The sequence below is a fragment of the Dermochelys coriacea genome, chromosome 3, assembly GCF_009764565.3.
Source record: "Dermochelys coriacea isolate rDerCor1 chromosome 3, rDerCor1.pri.v4, whole genome shotgun sequence".
In the NCBI taxonomy this organism is placed as follows: domain Eukaryota; kingdom Metazoa; phylum Chordata; order Testudines; family Dermochelyidae; genus Dermochelys; species Dermochelys coriacea.
The window spans coordinates 185,936,503-185,959,443 of NC_050070.1; the positions used below are offsets into that span (position 1 = coordinate 185,936,503).

The 22,941-nt window shown below is 44.9% G+C and overlaps 1 protein-coding gene across 2 annotated transcripts in view; it reads left to right on the forward strand.

Moving 5' to 3' along the window:
* The window catches only part of EML6 (EMAP like 6), a 386,982-nt gene that overhangs the window by 331,906 nt on the left and 32,135 nt on the right, over positions 1-22,941 (forward strand). Inside the window, exons 29-32 of one of the 2 annotated variants that reach the window (XM_038397422.2) lie at positions 380-394; positions 1,612-1,620; positions 2,041-2,119; positions 11,958-12,087. In XM_038397422.2, the coding sequence (XP_038253350.1) occupies positions 380-394; positions 1,612-1,620; positions 2,041-2,119; positions 11,958-12,087 (233 nt within the window). The remainder of the gene's footprint in view (positions 1-379; positions 395-1,611; positions 1,621-2,040; positions 2,120-11,957; positions 12,088-22,941) is intronic. The other variant, XM_038397425.2, reaches the window with a different exon arrangement.

Here is a 22,941-nt window from a genome sequence, read left to right on the forward strand (position 1 = left end):
TACAGACTTATTGGTTAGCTGAAGGGAGGAAGAGAACTGTTACGCACATCTTTTTCCACTCCCACCTAACCATCCATAGAAACAGCAGAGCTAATTCTGTTCTGACTCACACAGGTATAAATCTGGATTAAGTCCATTGAAGATGAGTTACATCTGTGTAAAACTGGTGTAAGAACAGAATCAGGCCCATTATTACTAAAAGAAATAAAGTCTGTAGTGATTCAGAGTGCCTGCAAAAATTAAAGCCCATAACATTCGAGTGTGTCTAATTTTTCTAGAATTCATTCCTCCTATCTCTTACAGTGCACACATTTTCTTTAAATTACTGGAAAGAAACGGTTAATACTTGTATTATGTTTTAACTTGCTTTCCTTTGGAGGCAGGGAATTGTCAAGTAAGTATTAAGACACAGGAAAAGCACAGGTTTCTATGAATGTGCAGTACAGGTCACAAAGGGTAAATATATTTAATTTATTACAATGCAAATTTCTCACCCTCAACACTGCCATCTTAAGTTTCAACTAAATTAGCGATGACCATAAACTTTTTAAAAGTGAAAATAAACTTGATGCTGCTTTTCTTTTACATTTCTTTTATGAACCACAATGTGAAAATAAAGCACTGAATGCATATGTGTATATAATATATGTATATGTATATATAAATACACACAATATTTGTGTATATATATATAGAGAGAGAGAGAGAGAGATGTGAGTGTGTTTATATTTTCAAAATAAATTGTGTGTTGGCTACTTAATCCTGGCTTGCTTTTGTCATAAACTTTAACAGACATTCTTAGGGGAAGAAACATAGAATCAATTCATTTTAAAATTATACTAAAACAGAAAAAAGAGCAGGAAACATGCAAGAAAACAATTGATGCTTTTCTGAATTGTTCATTTAAAGGCCTCATACTAGTCCTGGGTTCAAATTGGCCTTTGCAAAATGTTCTAGCTTAGTTTAATGTTTTATATGGAATGAAATTTTATGATCATTTACTTCCCATCTAGTCTCTGGTGGTGATTATACCACGGTTTGGTCCAGTTATCATTGATGATTACATAATGTGTTTCGATTGAACAATTTCAGAGAAGATAAAGGAACCTGGTTTCCCTGAGAGAAAAAAAATAGAAACTGTCGCAGCACACAAGTTGGCCTACCAAGAAACAACAGGAAGTAGGCTACATTATGAGCTGAACTAGAATACAAACAAACATCTATTGTGTGAAATTCTCAGCAGCACTCATGAGACTGTTGTTATGTTTCCGACAGCTACAGTTTCTATAAGGCACTCTGAAATAACTAAAATACACAAAAGTATTCTCAGTTCAGTATAAAGTGTGTGGGAAGCATTAATATAGCTTCCTTTTTTTCTCCCTGTCCTGTAGGAGTTTGCCTGGTGATGCCAGAATTCACCTTTCTGAATTTGTAGACTGGTGCACTCTTTAATTTCTGTTTTAGTTCTTGCTGGCATGTTTGAATAGCATGGTTTGTGCCACACAGGAATGACTGATCAACTCTGAAAATGCTTGTGCATGATTAAAATGGCCAAAATATTTGTATAAACCGTACTAAGTTTCGTACTTGGTTTTATTTGCCGCTTACAAGGGGATCAAGGTAACTCTTTCCTCTTTTATTGTCACAAGATCACCTGCTGATATATTTTGTTCATGTATATTTTGAGCTTTTATTTGCCTGGTTGAGTTGTGGGGGTTTTGTTTGTTTACTTTCGATTTGTTTACTTTTGATTTTGTTTTGCTCTTTTTGAGTCCAACTTTCTGTGCTACATAATGTTGCAATAAATACACTAGCTCTATGCTTTGTGAAATGTTGCCCTTAAAATACCCCAAAGATTATATCACCACAGAAAAAGCAGCTCAGATTAAATAAAAAGGAATAAGTTATCATTTACTGTTTGCATCTGAAGTGATTTTTTGCCAAGTAAGGATTAATTATACAAGAATTACAATGCAAGTACAGCAGACATTTCAGACTTATTAATTATCTTTTTCTTTGTTTTCTCTGTGCTTGTTTCAGGCCACCAGTTACCAGAGCTGCTCCTCAGCCTGAGAAACTGCAAAAGAATGATATCAACAAAAAAAAGAAACTGGTTGAGGTCAGGCTTAGCACTTTTTTTTCTTCTTTTTTTTTAGTATTAATGTTTATTGGGTGAATTTCACCCATACTTTGAGTGCAGACTAAAGTCACATATGCGCCTGGTTGTGACTCTGTACATCCCTAATTTACACAGACATTTGCTATATTAAACATGTTAATAACTAGTTACACATTGATCATTTGCACATGCAGTTATCATGACTGCATACGAAATAAAAATGGTGCCCCAAATTATTCCGTTTTTTTGTGTATTTGGGAGTGCACATTTTTCTGAAAATGTAGTCCCTAATTTTAAAAATATATGTTCACTACATGCAATGAGCAAGCCAAATACTATAGCTATCTATGGATACTATCTGCAGCAATTACTTGGTCTGTCAATATCACATAGGTTTTTAAAATAATCTGTACTATGCCCATCAGTGACCCACACACAAGGTGCCTTCAGTGCCTCGGGAAGGCACATATTAAAGAGAAGTGCAGGATCTTCAAAAACTTCAGACCTCCCACTCTCAAAGCCAGGGACAACAGATTAAAAGCCCTATTAATGGAGGCTACCCTGTGCCCCACGTCATAACCGTGCCACTCCGACTCAGCACTGAGCACCTCAGCATTGGTGTGGAGTGCACCCCCTGCACTGGCATCTTTCTGGCACCACTCCCCCTCGTCCATGTCTAAGAAGAAGCATAAGAAGTCGCAGTAGAACCGAGGTTGTTCCCTGGCACCACGCACAACTACCCAGGAAATTGGAATCTCCACATGAGTCGAGACCCCTGCAGGGCTACTCATTTTCCCTGAAGCCACTTTGGGCAGCGGCTACTCCACCCAGGGCACCAAGCCCAAATCAGGATCCACCACCGACTACCAGGATTGGTCAGGGCCTGCAACATTTCTTGGTGCCTTCAACGCCGGAGGCGTTCCGAGTGGCAAGGGACCTGATGTCTCTCCCAGTGCCACATATGCCTCAGGATCCGGGCCCATCTTCGGCGGTTCCCTCTAAAGGGAAGCCTACGATGAGACCCTCCCATCTGGGCCTCCAACACAGCACCGATCTCCTTCACAGCACTGATCCCTGGCCCATTGCTCCCCATCTCTACATCGTCACTCTCCAGCCAGCCAGTCTCTGCCTGCCTGACACCAATCCCCGGCACCACAAAGTGCATCTCTGACGCCAAGACGCCAGTCGTTGTCTCCGAGGCATCGCTCTCTGTCATGACGTCTGTCCCCAATCAGCCAGGTACCAGACAGCATGTGACAGCTTCAGCCCACCCTGGTCTCCCAAGGAGGAGTCTTCCTCGGGGTGTGAGTATGAGCCCTCCCAACCCCCAAGGCATCATCAGCTGTGATCGCATGGGCTGGAACTGGCAACAGGCCCACTGGGGGCTTCCACCCATGACGGGCTCATATTCAAACCCGTCTGTGGTTTCTGAGGGCCAGACCTTAGCTTTGGCACTACAGGTACCAGCTCTACAGGCTATGTACAGGCATCAGATTCTGAGCCGGACCTCGGCATGAAGACCCCTGCACAATTGGCACCTATGGCCGAGGAGGACCCAGCCACACTGCCAATAGCTGCCTCCTCCTCCTCTTCCCTGGATGAGGCAGTGACCGAGCCTGCCAATCCTTTGCTACCTGACAACTTGTGTGCCCATCAATGGCTGCTCAAAAGAGTGGCCTCCAACTTGGGACTGCAAATCAAGGTTCTCAAAGAACTGGCTGAGAGTCTATTTGACATCTTGGCTGCAGCAGCTCCTTCTAAGGTGGCCTTACCAGTGCACGACAGGGGTGCTAAAACTGGTAAAAGCATTGTGGCCAACTTCAAAGAGGGCAGAGAAAAAGTACTATGTCCTGACCCAGGGGTTTGAGTACATGTATTCCCACCCTCCCCTGGGGTCGCTGGTGGTCTCAACAGCCAATGAAAGAGATAGATGGGACAGTTTAGTGCAACCCCTGAAAACAAGGATGCTAACAAACTGGACCTTTTCAGAAGAAAAGTTTATTCAGCCACCAGTTTCCAGTTACGTATTGGAAAGGCTAAGATTTTGTCATGGATATTTTTAGAAAAAGTCATGGATAGGTCATGGGAAATAAACAAAAATTCATGGAAGCCTGTGACCTGACTCTGACTTTCACTAAATATATTCCTGACAAAATGGGGAGAGGGGTTCAGGACCCACTGCTGCTGGGAATCCTGGGTCCCCTGCCGCTGCAGTGAGTGGGAGCTCTGGGTCCCCCACATGTGGTGTCTGAGCAGCTCTGGGTGGGGCCCGCCGCCCATGGCAACAGGGAGCTCAGCGGGTTCCCCACCACCTGTGGCGAGTGGGAGCTCCGGGGTCTCCCACCACCTTTAGGGGCTGGCCTGCTGCAGGGTCCCCTCACCCTCCATGGTGGCTGGGCCCTCCGAGGGGTTCCCGTGCCACAGCTGGACAGCTGCAGGTCCCCCTGCTGCTGGGTAGCTGCAGGGTCCTCCCGCCACCCGCTGTGGCTGGGCAGCTGTGTGGGGTTCCTCCGCCACCCATCATGGCTGAGAGCTGCAGGGTCCTCCCATCAGGGTGAGGGCTGGGAGCTGAGGGAGGCCGGCTGGGAGCTCCAGCCCCAAGGCAGAAAATGTCATGGAGGTCTCTGGAAGTCATGGTTTCCATGACTTCCATGACCTCCATGTGGGCTGACCAGATAGCAAGTGTGAAAAATTGGGATGGGGGTGGGGAGTAATAGGCACCTATATAAGCAAAAGCCCCAAATATCGGGACTGTCCCTCTAAAATTGGGACATCTGGTCACCCTACCTCCATGACATAATTATAGCCTTATGTATTGCCAACCAGCAAGCACTACTTGGGCGATACAATAATAACACTTGGACTAAATGACCAAGGTTTCACAGACTCCCTGCCTCAGGAGGCAAGACAGGATTTCTTGGCCATCTTGGAGGAGGTTAAGGCGGTGGCCAAGGCCTCTCTTCAAGTGGCGCTGGATGCAGCTGTCTGTGCCTCACAATCTATGTCCTCAGCTGTGACCCTGAGGCATAGTTCATGGCTGAAGTCTTCTGGGCTGTCAAACGAGGACCAGCTCTCTTTTTGCAGCAAATGGACACGAGGCTGCAGAGGCTAAAGAACTCAAGGGTCAGCCTCCATTCCCTCCTATTGTATACACCTTAGGCCACCAGGAGACAGTTCCAGTCACCTCCACTGCCACCCAGATACCCAGATCCACTTCACCAGCCCTCCTATAGAAAGAGGGACAAAGGTTATAAACTGTGTCAATTGGCCTCATCTTTCTCGGTCTCCCAACTGGGCCCTGCCCACTACCAAGGTGGTTCGAGGCAGTCATTTTGAAGGTGCGCCCGGCTGAGGGTGATGCACCATACTTGCACCTGGATCCAGCCCCTCCTCTATTCCTGAACCAGTTTTTCCCGTTCCTTACTGCTTGGTCCAGAATCACCTTGGACCATTGGGTGCTCAACACCATAACATCTGGTTACATCCTGCAGTTCTCCTCCATCTCTCCCTCCCACCCCCCTTCCCTGTTCCTCTTCAGGGACTCTTCTCACAAGCAACTCCTCGCCCAGGAGGTGGATACCCTCTTGCAAATAGGGGCCATGGAGGAAGTCCCTCAGAACATAGAATCATAGAATCATAGAATATCAGGGTTGGAAGGGACCCCAGAAGGTCATCTAGTCCAACCCCCTGCTCAAAGCAGGACCAAGTCCCAGTTAAATCATCCCAGCCAGGGCTTTGTCAAGCCTGACCTTAAAAACCTCTAAGGAAGGAGATTCTACCACCTCCCTAGGTAACGCATTCCAGTGTTTCACCACCCTCTTAGTGAAAAAGTTTTTCCTAATATCCAATCTAAACCTCCCCCATTGCAACTTGAGACCATTACTCCTCGTTCTGTCATCTGCTACCATTGAGAACAGTCTAGAGCCATCCTCTTTGAAACCCCCTTTCAGGTAGTTGAAAGCAGCTATCAAATCCCCCCTCATTCTTCTCTTCTGCAGACTAAACAATCCCAGCTCCCTCAGCCTCTCCTCATAAGTCATGTGCTCTAGACCCCTAATCATTTTCGTTGCCCTTCGTTGCACTCTTTCCAATTTATCCACATCCTTCCTGTAGTGTGGGGCCCAAAACTGGACACAGTACTCCAGATGAGGCCTCACCAGTGTCGAATAGAGGGGAACGATCACGTCCCTCGATCTGCTCGCTATGCCCCACTTATACATCCCAAAATGCCATTGGCCTTCTTGGCAACAAGGGCACACTGCTGACTCATATCCAGCTTCTCGTCCACTGTCACCCCTAGGTCCTTTTCCGCAGAACTGCTGCCGAGCCATTCGGTCCCTAGTCTGTAGCGGTGCATTGGATTCTTCCATCCTAAGTGCAGGACCCTGCACTTATCCTTATTGAACCTCATTAGATTTCTTTTGGCCCAATCCTCCAATTTGTCTAGGTCCTTCTGTATCCTATCCCTCCCCTCCAGCGTATCTACCACTCCTCCCAGTTTAGTATCATCCGCAAATTTGCTGAGAGTGCAATCCACACCATCCTCCAGATCATTTATGAAGATATTGAACAAAACGGGCCCCAGGACCGACCCCTGGGGCACTCCACTTGACACCGGCTGCCAACTAGACATGGAGCCATTGATCACTACCCGTTGAGCCCGACAATCTAGCCAGCTTTCTACCCACCTTATAGTGCATTCATCCAGCCCATACTTCCTTAACTTGCTGACAAGAATGCTGTGGGAGACCGTGTCAAAAGCTTTGCTAAAGTCAAGAAACAATACATCCACTGCTTTCCCTTCATCCACAGAACCAGTAATCTCATCATAAAAGGCGATTAGATTAGTCAGGCATGACCTTCCCTTGGTGAATCCATGTTGACTGTTCCTGATCACTTTCCTCTCCTCTAAGTGCTTCAGGATTGATTCTTTGAGGACCTGCTCCATGATTTTTCCAGGGACTGAGGTGAGGCTGACCGGCCTGTAGTTCCCAGGATCCTCCTTCTTCCCTTTTTTAAAGATGGGCACTACATTAGCCTTTTTCCAGTCATCCGGGACTTCCCCCGTTCGCCACGAGTTTTCAAAGATAATGGCCAAGGGCTCTGCAATCACAGCCGCCAATTCCTTCAGCACTCTCGGATGCAATTCGTCCGGCCCCATGGACTTGTGCACGTCCAGCTTTTCTAAATAGTCCCTAACCACCTCTATCTCTACAGAGGGCTGGCCATCTCTTCCCCGTTTTGTGTTGCCCAGCACAGCAGTCTGGGAGCTGACCTTGTTAGTGAAAACAGAGGCAAAAAAAGCATTGAGTACATTAGCTTTTTCCACATCCTCTGTCACTAGCTTGCCTCCCTCATTCAGTAAGGGGCCCACACTTTCCTTGGCTTTCTTCTTGTTGCCAACATACCTGAAGAAACCCTTCTTGTTACTCTTGACATCTCTTGCTAGCTGCAGCTCCAGGTGCGATTTGGCCCTCCTGATATCTTTCCTACATTCCCGAGCAATATTTTTATACTCTTCCCTGGTCATATGTCCAACCTTCCACTTCTTGTAAGCTTCTTTTTTATGTTTAAGATCCGCTAGGATTTCACCATTAAGCCAAGCTGGTCGCCTGCCATATTTACTATTCTTTCGACTCATCGGGATGGTTTGTCCCTGTAACCTCAACAGGGATTCCTTGAAATACAGCCAGCTCTCCTGGACTCCCTTCCCTTTCATGTTAGTCCCCCAGGGGATCCTGGCCATCTGTTCCCTGAGGGAGTCAAGTCTGCTTTCCTGAAGTCCAGGGTCCGTATCCTGCTGCTTACCTTTCTTCCCTGCGTCAGGATCCTGAACTCAACCAACTCATGGTCACTGCCTCCCAGATTCCCATCCACTTTTGCTTCCCCCACTAATTCTACCCGGTTTGTGAGCAGCAGGTCAAGAAAAGCGCTCCCCCTAGTTGGCTCCCCTAGCACTTGCACCAGGAAATTGTCCCCTACGCTTTCCAAAAACTTCCTGGATTGTCTATGCACCGCTGTATTGCTCTCCCAGCAGATATCAGGAAAATTAAAGTCACCCATGAGAATCAGGGCATGCGATCTAGTAGCTTCCGTGAGTTGCCGGAAGAAAGCCTCATCCACCTCATCCCCCTGGTCCGGTGGTCTATAGCAGACTCCCACCATGACATCACTCTTGTTGCACACACTTCTAAACTTAATCCAGAGACACTCAGGTTTTTCCACAGTTTCGTACCGGAGCTCTGAGCAGTCATACTGCTCCCTTACATACAGTGCTACTCCCCCACCTTTTCTGCCCTGCCTGTCCTTCCTGAACAGTTTATAACCATCCATGACTGTACTCCAGTCATGTGAGTTATCCCACCAAGTCTCTGTTATTCCAATCACGTCATAATTCCTTGACATCACCAGGACCTCCAGTTCTCCCTGCTTGTTTCCAAGGCTTTGTGCATTTGTATATAAGCACTTGAGATAACCTGTTGATCGCCCCTCATTCCCAGTATGAGGCAGGAGCCCTCCCCTCACAGACATTCCTGCCTGTGCTTCCTCCCGGTATCCCGCTTTCCCACTTACCTCAGGGCTTTGGTCTCCTTCCCCCGGTGAACCTAGACATGAGAGGAAAGGGTTTCTATTCACAGTATTTCCTAATCCCAAAGACTAAAGGGGGCCTCACACCCATTCTAGACCTGTGCTGCCTCAACAAATATCTCAAAAAGTTGACATTTTGCATGGTCTCTCTGGACTCCATCATCCCCTCCCTGGATCCAGGAGACTGGTTCGCCATTCTCGATTTGAAGGATGCATATTTCCACATTTCTATTTTCTATGGAGATTCCTCTGTTTTGTGGTGGGTCAATCATTACCAGTGTATGGCACTGCTCTTCAGTCTCACCTCCCCTCCAAGGGTCTTCATGAAATGTATGGTGGTAGTGGTAGTAGAGGCGGAGAGGCATACAGATTTATCCGTATCTAGTCATGGTTCTGCCACACATTCTGTTGTCCCTGATGTGGTGGACAGACCTGCATGTGATATTGGAGGGGGTCCCCTTCACAACCCCTCCCCGTCAATGACACTAGTTTCTGATGCTTCAGACTTAGGGTGGGGAACCAACCTCAGCACTCAAGGTCTCTGGTTGTGGGAGGAACGTTCCCTACACATAAATATCAGGAAACTCAGGGTGATATGCCTGACTTACCAGGCGTTCCTTCCCTACCTGAGAGGTGGGGTAGTCCAAGTTCTAATGGTAGTCCAAGTTCTTATATCAACAAGCAGGGTGGAGCCCACTCCTCAGCCCTGTGTCAGGAGGCGCTCAGGCTATGGGACTTCTCCATGCAACATACCATTCATCTTGTAGCATTGCACCTCCCAGGAGCCAGAATGCACTAACAGATCGCCTCAGCAGGTCCCTCTTGTCTCACTCCATCCAAAGGTGGTCAATGTGAGCTTCTACAGTTGGGGGACTCCCCAGGTTGACCTGTTTGCCTCCAGGAAGAACAGAAAATGCTATTGATTCTGTTTGATCAACAGTGGCTCCCTGTCTGATGCCTTTTTGCTCCCATGGTTGAGGGCACTGATATACACCTTCCTCCTGATTCCACTGGTGCACCGGAACTTCTTAGAGATCAAGCGGGACAGAGCAAGGGTTTTCCTGATAGCTCCGGCATGGCCACACCAACACTGGTTTGGCATGCTGTTGCAGCTCTCAACAACAGTGCCGCGAGAGTTCCCGCTCTGGCTGGACTTACTGTACCAGAATCATGGTCATAAGCTGCACCCAAACCTAGCATCCCTGCATCTGATGACGTGGCTGCTGCATGGCTGAATGACGAGGAACAAGCATGCTCAACTCAAGTCCAGCAAGTCCTGATGGGTAGCAGAAAGCCCTCCACAAGGGCAACTTACTTGGCCAAATAGAAACACTTTTCATGTTGGGCCTTGGACCAGAATCTGTCTCCAGACCAAGTCGCTTGGAGTGACTTTATCCTCAAGTTTGCGACCCTATCATGATTTAGTTGGGGATTGGTCCTGCTTTGAGCAGGGGATTGGACTAGATGACCTCCTGAAACCCCTTCCAAAGCTGAGATTCTATGATTCTATCCCGGTTTGGGACCTGAACCTGGTACTGTCAAGGCTCACAGGGCCCTCCTTAGAGCGATTGGCCTCATGCTCATTGCTGCTCCTCTCATAGACGGTCTCCTTCCATATTATAATAACTTTGGCCCGAAGAGTTTCCAAAATTAGAGTGCTCACATGGAAACCACCCTATATGGTGTTCTACAAAGATAAGGTCCAGCTGCGACCGCATCCAGCCTTCTTACTGAAGGTGGTGTCGCAATTTCACAATTATCAGAACATTTTCCTCCCAGAGTTCTTTCCAGAACCTCATAAATCCAGTGAAGAATGTAGGTTACACACCCTGGATGTTAGATGGGCCTTAGCCTTTTACATCGAGAGGCTTTGACCTTTCTGAAAATCGACTCAGCTCTTTGTCGCAGTGGCGGATAGGATGAAAGATCTGCCCATCTCTTTGCAGAGAATCTCTTCATGGATAACAGCCTGCATCAAGTTTTGTTATAAACAGGTAAAAGTACCCAACGCTGGCAATTGTAACCACCCATTCCACAAGAGTGCAAGCCTCATCAGCAGCCTTCCTGGCCCAGGTGCCGATTCAAAACATCTGTAGAGTTGCTACCTGGTTGGCTGTCCATACCTTTGTGTCCAATTACGCCATCATCCAGCAGGCCTGGGACAATGCCAGTTTCAGCAGAGCACTGTTGCAGGCTGCATGTCCGTGAACTCCGAGCCCACCTCCAGGGATACTGCTTGTGAGTCACCTAACATGGAATCAACATGGACAAGCACTCGAAGCAGAAAAAACAGAGACCTACCTTTCATAATTGTTGTTCTTCAATATGTGTTGCTGATGTCTATTCCGTGACCCATCATCTGTCACCGCTGTCAGATTCGATGGCAAGAGTCGGCCCTATGGATACCAGTAGGGGAAAAATTCCCGACAGCCCTGCACGTGGGCACACACACACCTAACATGGAATGGACATGAGCAACACATCTTGAAGAATAACAGTTATAAAAGGTAGGTAACTTTTTTTTACACATAACTTTTGCACTGCAATTTCTTTAAATTGATTTGGGTGAAAAAAATAATACATGTATATCATAGAATCATAGAATATATGTTTGTTGACCTTAAATTTACCTTAAATAGCCCTTAAAGAAACAACCAGTTTATAGCCGACCGTTTTATTTAAAAAGAAAAGGAGTACTTGTGGCACCTTAGAGACTAACAAATTTATTTGAGCATAAGCTTTCATGAGCTACAGCTCACTTCATCAGATGCATGCAGTGGAAAATACAGGGGGGAGATTTTGTGTACACAGAGAACATGAAACAATGGGTGTTACCACACACACTCCCCCTGTATTTTCCACTGCATGCATCCGATGAAGTGAGCTGTAGCTCACGAAAGCTTATGCTCAAATAAATGTGTTAGTCTCTAAGGTGCCACAAGTACTCCTTTTCTTTTTGCGGATACAGCCTAACACGGCTGCTACTCTGAAACCTGATTTATTTAAGAATCAGAATATGAATACAGTGGTCTAGTCAACCAATAGTATTGTAGATAGTTAATGAAAATGTCATCCTTAAAATAGTAGAGTAGGGAAATTTTACTAATTATTGTTTAATTATTTCTTTGCCTCCCGAAATATTTGCTTGTCTAATTGGTTTAGCACCCTGCTTTATCTGATCCAAACATGGTTTGTAACTCCCTTGTTTGTTTTTATTCCATTATCTAATCTTTTTTCTTTACTTAACTAGGAGCTGGCTTTAGACCATGTTTTTGGATACAGAGGATTTGATTGTCGCAACAACCTTCATTACCTCAATGATGGTGCTGATATTATTTTCCACACAGCTGCAGCAGGCATAGTTCAAAATCTTTCCACAGGTAATTCACAATGAAACAGTACTGTGAAATTAAAAAAAAAAAAAAAACACAAAATATCTATGGCCAAGACAACCTTTTCATTCAACAATCATAATTTTGTCACTTTCGTACTTTTTGTATCCTGGCAGGGAATTTGTGTAAATTAGTCTATAGTTGTTGGTTACTGTACTGAAGTATGAATGTAATAGGGTGCCACTGTTTTTTTGTGAAGCCACCCTGTTCCTGTGAGCAGATGTAGCTCCTGTGAGAGATGTTATGCGAATCCTTGCAGGCATTTGTGACTGTCCCTTGTTAAAATTCACCCTGGATATAAGAGAGATGGTAGTGGATCTCTAGGAAAAGAGAGCCTAGGGTTGAGTTGAATAGGGTTACCATATTTCAGGTTCCCAAAAAGAGAGAGCCTGTGGGAATATAGTTGGGGGAGCTAGAGAAGGTACCTGTGGCAGGGGTACTCATTGGAGAGGGGGGGGCAATGTCGCACCCTGACATGGTGGCAAGGTGGCTAGCGCAAGCTCAGGACACAGCACCAGACATCAATCACCACATTCCTGCAAGACCCCCCACTCCAAGGATGGGAACTGGGGCCTGGGTGGGTGGGATACAGCAGCTGTGGCTTTCAAGAGAGTGGCCCAATCAGCTGTGGATGCAGGGGAGGAAACAAAGAGCGGACCTACCAGGGCACTTTCTGAGCTGCAGCTTGTCTGCTCTGCAGATGTCCTGGATATTTCCTGTTGTTTGAAAAATCCACCCAGAGAGAGAAAGGAAGCTCAAAAAAGAGGCAATGTCTGGGAAAACCAAGACATATGGTAACCCTAGGGCTGAACAGTCCTCAGGAATGAACCCAAAGAGGAGCCTAACCTGTTGTTTCATTTTACTTTTTTAACACAATCACATCCCATTTGCACAATGTGTGTATGCTATGTTTTGGAGAGGATGAGAACACAACCTTCTCTTCACATAACAAACAGGAGGAGGAGGAGCAAGGAGATGTCTGGCCATGCTCCACAGCCCCAACCAGTGCTTAATTTGTAATGAAAGAGTTGCTGGGGCTCAAGCAATTAGATGCCAAGGCTCAAGCAATTTTTTTACTTTCATAACTGACACGGCAAGCTCAGAGGTGCTGGGGCTATGAACTGCCAAGCCTAGAGGTGCCGGGGCTCAGCCTTGGCAAGCCCTGACACAAATTAAGCACCAGCCCCAACCCTTCCATATCCCCCAGATTTCCATGGAGAAATACACTTGGGAGTTAATACTGCTCTTAGCTGTATTTACTCCCTCTCAGTCCCAGGCCTTGTCTACACTAGAGTTTTGTTGACACAAATTACACCAACAATCAAAAAACTATATAATTACATTGCTTGTACATGTTCATACAACGTTCCTTCTGTCGGCAGAGCACATCTGCATTTGGTGCGCTAGCATTGACAGTGAGAACAGTGCACTGTGGATAGCTATCCCACTGTGCTACTCACCACCTTCTGCAACTAGGAGTTGTGGGAAGGTGGAATGGATCACAATGCATCATGGGAGTGGGCTCAACGTTTTTTCTGTCCCATCATTTTGTGGGCTTCCGACTGCATTTCATGCCATTTTTAATGGTCCCTGATTACTGTGCACCTGCCATATCTGCCTGGAAGGATGGATCCCGCACTGCTCTCTACTGTTGGGGTCACTGTTATGAACACATCATGGCTGCTCATGCAGTATATCATGAGCACCCAATCTGAACAGGCATTCGAGATGCTTCATCTGCTGTGTGCCATGGAAAGAAACAGCACTTTTGGCATTGATGGAACAACTGCACATGGTGGACCATGGCTTTTGGGCTCAGGAAACAAGCACAGAGTGGTGGGATTGCATCACTGTGCAGGTCTGGGATGATGAGAGGTGGCTGCAGAACTTTTGGATGCGGAAAGCCACCTTCCTGAAACTGTGTGTGGAGCTCGCCCCAGCACTGCGGCACAAAGACACCAAAATGAGAGCAGCCCTCTCGGTGGAGAAGTGCGTGGCGATTGCTATGTGGAAGCTGGCAACTCCAGACTGCTACCAGTCAGTCACGTATCGGTTTGGAGTTAGGAAGTCCACTGTTGGGGTTCTGTTAACACAAGTGTGCAGGGCCATTAATCACATCCAAATCACATACAAAGGACTGTGACTCTTGACAATGTGTGTGAAATAGTGGATTGCTTTACCGCAATGGGATTCCCTGACTGCGGTGGTGTGATAGAGGACTAGCATATCCCAATCTTGGCCCTGGACCATCTTGCGATGGAGTACATCTATAGAAAGCGGTACTTCTTTATTGTAGTGCAGGTGCTTGTGGATCACTGTGGTCATTTCACTGACATCAACATAGGGTGGTCAGGGAAAAGTGCATGACTCATACATCTTCAGGGACACTGGCCTGTACAGAAAGCCTCAAGCAGGGACTTTCTTTCCAAACCAGAAGATTCCAGTGGGGAATGTTGAAATGCTCATAATGATCCTGGGAGACCCAGCATACCCTTTGCTCCCATGGCTCATGAAGCCTTACATGGGAAACCTGGACAGAAGCAAGGAGCACTTCAACAATAGGCTGAGCAGGTATAGAATGACCATTGAATGTACGTTTGACAGATTAAAAGCACACTGGGGCTGCCTTAATGGCAGATTTGACCTAAATGGGGAAGATATTCCCATGGTCATAGCAGCCTGCTGTGTGCTCCTTAATATTGTGAGACTAAGAGCAAAAAGTTTCCCCCAGGATGGAGCATGGAGGCAGATTACCTGGCAGCTGATTTTGAGCAGCCGGATACCAAGGCTATTAGAGGGGCACAACAGGAGGCTATTTGAATCAAGGAGGCTTTGAGGCACCATTTTGACAATGAGCACCAATAATGTAAGTCTTTTTATACATCACTTTGCTATGCTTTGTTAACTTGCTGCCTTGCATGAAAATTTTGATGATTCCTGACCATAATATGTAGTCTGCAAATGTTCCAATTGCCACTGTATATTAATTCCAGCAGCAACCACCGTGTGTAGGAGACAAATAAAGATTATCTTTCAGAGAGTATGTTTTTATTAAAAGCCAATTAACAACACACAGAAAATGCTTGGTGTAAAGAGAGATAACAGTGAAGGGCACTGTCCTGATATAGGCTCTAATAGCTGTGTATAACTCAAGCAATCATTTTGGAAGCTTCTGAAGGGGTGGAGTGAATGCGGTACTGAGATGGGCCAGGAAGATGCAAGGAATGGGTGGGAGCAGTTTAGGGAGGGCATGGCAAGCAGTGCCATATCAGCTGTGGAGGAGAGGGGTGAGCATGCATGAATTCTGCCTGTAGTGCAATTAGGGACTTCAACATCTCCGTTTGCTCCTCCATTACTTTTATTATCTATGCCTGGCCAATTAAAATTTGCTCCTGGCTCTCCTTACTGCCCTGCCTTCTAGTTTCTAATTTTCATTTCAAGTCTCTCTCTATGCCCTATGTTCTTGTTTTTTGGCATCTGAGGATTGGCGCACCTCTCAAAACATGTCCTCCTTATCTGGCAGGGGCACTCCACCGGTGTGTAGGGGGTTCCTTGAAGGCCACATCTGCAGAAGCACAAGAAACAGAAGCATGATGGTTATTGCAGCATTGAATCATTACAGTAAAATACACCTCTTTTAAAATATGAATCAGTTTCTCACTGTCCCTTGGCAAGCACACAGCTCGGCGAACACCATAAACATGATGAGTTCACCCGGCAGCGGGGGGAGGGGTGTGTGCTCAAGATGGGGCAAAGGGTCTAGGTGGTTTTTCAAGGGGATCACTGCAAGGCATTGGGATAAAATTACAAATTCTGCCACCATTTTCCACAGGCAGGGTCACTGAAGCCAGTCCTGAGGGTAAGCAAGGGTGCATCTCCTGCATACATGCAGCTTCAGACTGGGTCCATATGCTGCTCATTGTGGCCGCTTCAGTACCTACACAGGTGATTGCCAATTGGCGTGGGAAAGTTTCCCATATTGGGGGAAGGAACAAAGCCGCTCTGCCAGGGAACCTTCAGCAGGGGATTGGCAAGTACCTCCAGAAAAGTTTCCTAGAGATCTCTCTGCAGGATTCCCGTGAAATCTCAGTGTGCATTAATACATGTTCCATCCTACTGCATAGCTGCACAGGGAATGTGCAAGCGCATCTAGTCTTGTACATTTCTATCCCTTAACCCACTTCTGTCATATAACAAAGCAAAGTTCTACCTCATGTAACTGAGCAGCATCAACTCAAAAAGACCACTTACCACAGCTCCCCTCTCCTGCATCATGTGCACCATAAATGGAGTGCTGTGACTGGCTCAACACTCCTGGATCTAGAAGAAGTCCTGGCTCACCATGGTACCGAACAAGCCTGTCACCTGTCCCATCTTGTTTTCCAACTCAACCTCTTCTTCCACTACTTCGTGCTCAGCATTGAGACAACTGTCCACTGTCTCCAGCCCCCTCTCCCCCCAAAGTATCCTGCATCTCTTGGTGGTGGAGGTGGGTTCACTGCCGAGGATAGCATCCAACTGTGATTTCCCTACACACACACACACCCCGAATTTCCCCAACACCCTCCACCCCCAGTTTTGTGAACTAGTTACATGCCAATTTAGTGACTGTTTGGAAATTTGAATTGAAATAAAAACATTAATACACATTTTAAAAGCATATACAGTGTATGATAAAATACGTGTATCTGAAAAAGTATAATAGATTTGAAAAGTATGAACATGGACTAGCTTCCTTATATGGTGATTGTTTTTTATGACAATGTCAGTGCATTCATTTCGGTGATGTTGGCCAACCTAATAATTTTGAATGATGATTTGTAAGCAAAGTCTAAATGAGCTCTCCCTGACAGCTAGCGATGAGCTCGGGCTGGTGGGGGGAAGTCTTCAGGACCAGATTGCATTTACATTCACACCTAATCTACTTAAGTATCCAGCAAAAAGTTTTGGAGCCTTTTCACGTAGTTTGTCAGCATTGGCTTTGAAGATCAGTTTGACAAACCAAGCTCCTCCACTTTTACCAATTATAGCATTGGGAAGCTTTCCTTCTTCATAAGCTTTTTTACAAGAGGTGCACCAGTAGCCATCTTTTGTAACTTCAATAAACGGGAACACTTTGACTGACAAACATCGGGAAATGCCTTTAGGTTTTGGAGACACTGCTTTTTCAGTAGGTAACTGTATTTGTGCTTCGGGCTGGTCGGATGTAGATATACCACTTGAACCTTAAGATGCCATGTTGATATATTCTTGGTTCTTGATGTGTTCTTCACCTTGGTTAGTTTTTGAGGCCTTTGAGTGGAAAAATTGTTGTATTTTTTTTGTCTTTTCATTTTCACTTTGATCTGCAACATATAAAAGAGAGATGAATAAAGTAAATGTTTTGTTAGGATAATGCAAATTTAACATAAGGATAATGCAAGTTACACCAAAACACATAACAGGTCTAGATTTCTAAAAAAATATAAATTTTAAAAAAATGTATTTAATTTAAATTGACTTTTGAAAAGTAAGTCATCATGGGATAAGAGGAAAGTCCTCTCATGGATAAGTAACTGATTAAAAGATGGGAAACAAAGGGTAGGAATAAATTATCAGTTTTCAGAATGGAGAGAGATAAATAATGGTATCCCTGAGGGGTCGGTAGTGGGACCATTACTGTTCAACATATTCATAAATGATCTGGAAAAATGGGTAAACAGGTGGCAAAATTTGCAGATATACAAAACTATTCAAGATAGTTAAGTCCCAGGCAGACTGCAAAGAGATACAAAGGGATCTCACAAAACTGAGTGACTGGGCAACAAAATGGCAGATGAAATTCAAGGTTGATAAATGCAAAATAATACACATTGGAAAACAATCTCAACTATACATACAAAATGATGGAGTCTGAATTAGCTGTTACCACTCAAGAAAGAGATCTTGGAGTCATTGTGGATAGTTCTCTGAAAACATTCACTCAATGTGCAGCGGCAGTCAAAAAAGCAAACAGAATGTTGGGAATCATTAAGAAAGGGATAGATAATAAGATAGAAAATATCATATTGCCTCTATATAAATCCATGGTACACTCATACCTTGAATACTGTGTGCAATTCTGGTCACCCCATCCCAAAAAAGATATATTAGAATTGGAAAAGGTACAGGATGAGCAACTAAAATGATTAGGGGTATGAAACAGGAGGAGAGATTAAAATGACTGGGAATTTTCAGCTTAGAAAAGAGACAACTAAGGGGGGATATGACAGAGGTCTATAAAATCTTGTCTGGTGTGAAGAAAGTGAATAAGGAAATGTTATTTAGTCCTTCACATAACACAAGAACTAGCAGTCATCCAATGAAATTAATAGGCAGAAGGTTTTAAAAAAACAAAAGGAAGTACTTCTTCACACAATATAAAGTCAATCCGTGGAACTCTTTGCCAGGGGATGCTGTGAAGACCAAAACTATAACAGGATTTAAAAAAGAACTAGATAAATTCCTGGAGAATAGGTCCATCAGTGGCTATTAGCCAGGATGGGGAGGGATGCAACACCGTGCTCTGAGTGTCCCTAGCCTGTTTGCCAGAAGCTGGGAATGGGCAACAGGGGATGGATCACTTGATGATTACCTGTTCTGTTCATTCTCTCTGAAGCACCTGGCCTTGACCACTGTCGGAAGACAGGATATTGGGCTATATGGACCACTGGTCTGACCCAGTATGACCATTCTTATGTAAAAATTAATTATAATAATAAAAATGTTTAGTACAGAAACTCCCCAACATAATGACTTCTCAAGATAGCAACGATGTGAGATAACAACCTTGGCAAATAATGCATTTTAAAAATCTTGGCCTACTAGGAAACATATTTATATAAGTTTCCATTCCCAGTCACAAATCTAGCATTCTGGAGCAAAGTCACTAAAATATAGTCCAACAAACAAATGTTTATTTAATGTGCCCCTCGCTTTTCCCTCCACCATACTCCACTCACTGGCGTTGTCCTTGGTCAGTGGAGACTCAGAGTTCAGAGGTGCTTTCACGTGAGTATACCTCCCAGGTGGGGGGCAAGCAGGCACCTTGCTCATTCCTCCAGCTGCTCACTGTTCGCTCTGGCCACTGCTGGCTGTTGTACCACAGTTCACTCCACCACTCTGTTGCCAATGGCTCTGCGCAGTCACCTTCAGCTGCCACCTGCCACTGTGACTTCTGCTAGTTGGTCTCTTGAGGTTCCACCTATCTCTCAGTAATTTCAGCTGAGCTCTCAGTGGGTGAACCTCGCAGCTAGTGCAGTCTGGGCTGTGTCTTCCACAGAAACACTGTCCCCACAGCAGGACTAAGCACGTAGACCTGATTATTAGTGATTTCAGCTGCAGTGGTCACTTAACAGAACAAAAGACTATCTATGAAGCCTAATCAGCTCTGTCTTTAAACAGTGGAGAGGGACGGGTCCCCACCCTCTCTCTTGATGCCCTCAATCAGCACAGGCTAAATACAGTTCTACTGCCCTTTTCTCATACAATAAGAAGAACATTTCATTCCCCCCCGCCTCCGCATTCAAGTGATTTGTAACCCAACCCCAGCCAAAATCTATCACTTGGGCAACACAGTTCTGTAGTGCATCAACATACAGAATGCTTTATAAGCCCACTTTCAAAGCCAATTTTAGAAGTACTTAATGAGGTTGTTAAGAATACTGGAGATTCAACACAGTTCATGCGAACAAACATGGCTGTGGCATCCTACTTTCTATTTAAGCAAGAGATACCACACACTACAAACTGGAGGCCAATGTTAAGTGCATTGTCACTTGTTCATCCTGAAGTTGAACAATGGTTCCAAACAAGACCAGCAAATGCTCACTATCTTTCTGCAAGAAACTCAACTGACTGGCTAGAAGCATGCGGTGCAACAGTGAAAGACTAAACAGTTGAAAAAGTAAAGAACTCTCTCACCACATTCAAAAAATTTGCATAAATGGCTAATGAATGCACCGATGCAAATTGGCATCAAGTATTAAGTCCTTGTGCATGTTATCTTGATGTCAGGGGTAGGCCAGTAGATGCATTTCTAGATGTTCAAGTTATAGAAGACACATCATCTGCATCTGTGACAGCCCACATCTTAGAAGAGTTAAATGCTTGTCAGTTGGACCCCAAACAGACGGCTGCTTGTGCATTTGATGGAGCTGCAAACTTCGCTGAAAGACATGGTGGAGTACAAGCTTTACTCAGAGAAAAGTGTAACCCTAATCTCTCCGCACACTGCAGAGGCCATCTACTCCAACTAGCACTAGTACGAGCTGCAGACTCTTCAAAAGACATTTAAAAAGCTATAAGTTTAATGTCTTTATTATGTTATTTTTTCAGCAAGAGTCCAAAAAGACTGAATATCTTGGAAAATATAGAAGGTACACTGGGACTGAAGTTCAAATTAGTCCAACCTGGGAAAACCTGCTGGCTTTCTCATGAGTGATCCTTGGCTGTTGTCTTAAAATTACTCCAGCCATTACTACTGGCTTTGGAAAGTATCTATCAAGATGAGATGGATCTAAGTAGTGAGGCTGGTGGATTACTTTTGCTACTACGTTCAGAGAAGACTACTGCCATTCTCTATCTTGCAAGTCTCCTGTTGAAACCACTTGGGTCATTAAACAATGCCATCCAGGCATCTGCTACAACAGTAGTGGATCTTTGTCCAGCAATAGAAGCTACATTTGGATCAATCAGAGAGCTATCCATTGAAAAAGTACTGGAAGAAGCAAAGACTTCAATCAAGAAGTTGACTAATGAAGGCATTTATACTGAATCCTTAAGTGAAGAAGACAAGAAGTGTTTGTTAAGACAACTGAAAAAGTACACAGACTTGATTCTTAAAAATCGACAACAGCGACTTCTAGATTCTACTCAACCTCTAGGTAGCTTTTACAGATGCCCGTCCTATACAACACCAACAGTTGAGTGGAATGAGGCACTACCAGCAATGGGGCTGCCATGTGATTGGGACAGAATAGAGAATTTGAACACAGAGTAGAATATCATATGATGAATGAATGAAGATTTGACTTCAACTTCTTTTTTATCATCACTAGTGGCTCGACCTGATCTTTGTGTTCTGTTTCCTGGGATGAAAGAAGCAGGAATTCATCTCTTGCTACTCCCAGTCACAACAGCTACAGCTGAGCATTGTTTTTCATCATTGAATAGAATTTTGTGTTCTGAAAGAAGTCGCCTTCTGCCTGATCATGTGAATGAACTAATGAATACATCAATTGAAGGAATGGAAGTACTGGACACATGAGAAGCCACCAAAGATGAAAGCATTGCATTCAAGAAGTTCATTAACAGAGTTGTGCAAAATTATAACAAGAAACCAAGAAGGATGTAGACATAGTGCTTCATAGAAGGCTTGAGTAGCCAACTTTAATTTGTGTTAAATCTAATAAAATGGTCATGAAACATTTTTCAGTTTTTACTCTGATGCCATACAGCCCACCTTCACCCTCACAGTCTCACCCCTCATTGTCCCTGACACACACACACCCGTAAATTCGAACACTCTCCCTAATTTCAATTCCTGGGGAAATGACTGCGGGCAGGTCTTCAGCACAATACCAGAGCAACAGTTTGACTCCCTTGCCTTCTGGTACCCCTGCCCCAGCTCCTTTATCTTTGCACAGCACTGATGTGTTTCCTGTTTCTAGCTCTTATTCATCAAGCCATGAGAAATCTGACCATAGGTATCAAAGTTCTTATGGCTGGAACAGAGCTGGGACTGCACATTCTCTCCGCACAGTACCAGTAGATCCAACAACTCAAGTGTGTTCCAAACAGGACAGTGTTTTCTGTGTGGAGCCACCATAGTCAGCTGGGAAGTTGTGATGTGAGCTGTCCATGCCGAGTAAACAGGTAGTGGAATTTTAAAAATTCCCAGGCCTTTAAAGGGGCAAGGACGGATGATCAAACTGCTGACCAGCATGGTCAGGGTGGGCATTGTGGAACATTTACAGCAATATAGCCAAGCGCAGTGTCTACACTGACACTTTGTCAATGTAACTTTTCCACAAAAAGCTCTATATCTCTCGCTGAAGTGGTTTTATTTTGTTGGAAAAGCAGGAGTTTTGTCAGTGGAAGGTTTCAGAGTAGCAGCCGTGTTAGTCTGTATTCGCAAAAAGAAAAGGAGTACTTGTGGCACCTTAGAAACTAACAAATTTATTTGAGCATAAGCTTTCGTGAGCTACAGCTCACTTCATCGCATGCATTGTACTGTGTATACCTCCACTGTTTTGTCAACAAAATTCTGTAGTGCAGACAAGGCCCCAGTCTGTAATTGCTACTGAGTAGTCAGAGGGAACCAAGATAATTTCAGCAGTACATCGTAAGGATCTTTCTGCTAGGAAGAAAGGAGCGCCATCTGAGCCATCATGTCTCCATCACTTTGGGAATGTTCTTCCCAGTGCATCCCCATTATCTGTGGGGTTGGGAGGCATTATCCTATCTACACTATTTTCCCTCTCCATCCTTGAGGGGATAATTTGCTAAATGAACTTCACAAAGCTTTAGTGTCCTCTGACCCCCTCTCACAGGTTTTTTCACTTAAAAAAGAGATCTGAGCTATGCATTGTTCACCTTTGTCCTTGCCCTGTCCTTGCCTTGGCTGCTCCCTAGTCATCCCTGGTTGTAACTATTTGAAAAAGAGCAAACAGCCTTTTTGTGAACAGTTTTGAAACTCTGTTTATAGCAGGTTTGTGCTGTATTTTAAGTAATGATTGCCCTGCCTTCCATCCCTTCCCTTGATCGTTTAGAGTGGCCCATAGCAATTGATTGTTGGAAAAATTCTTCACTGCCATTGCTGAA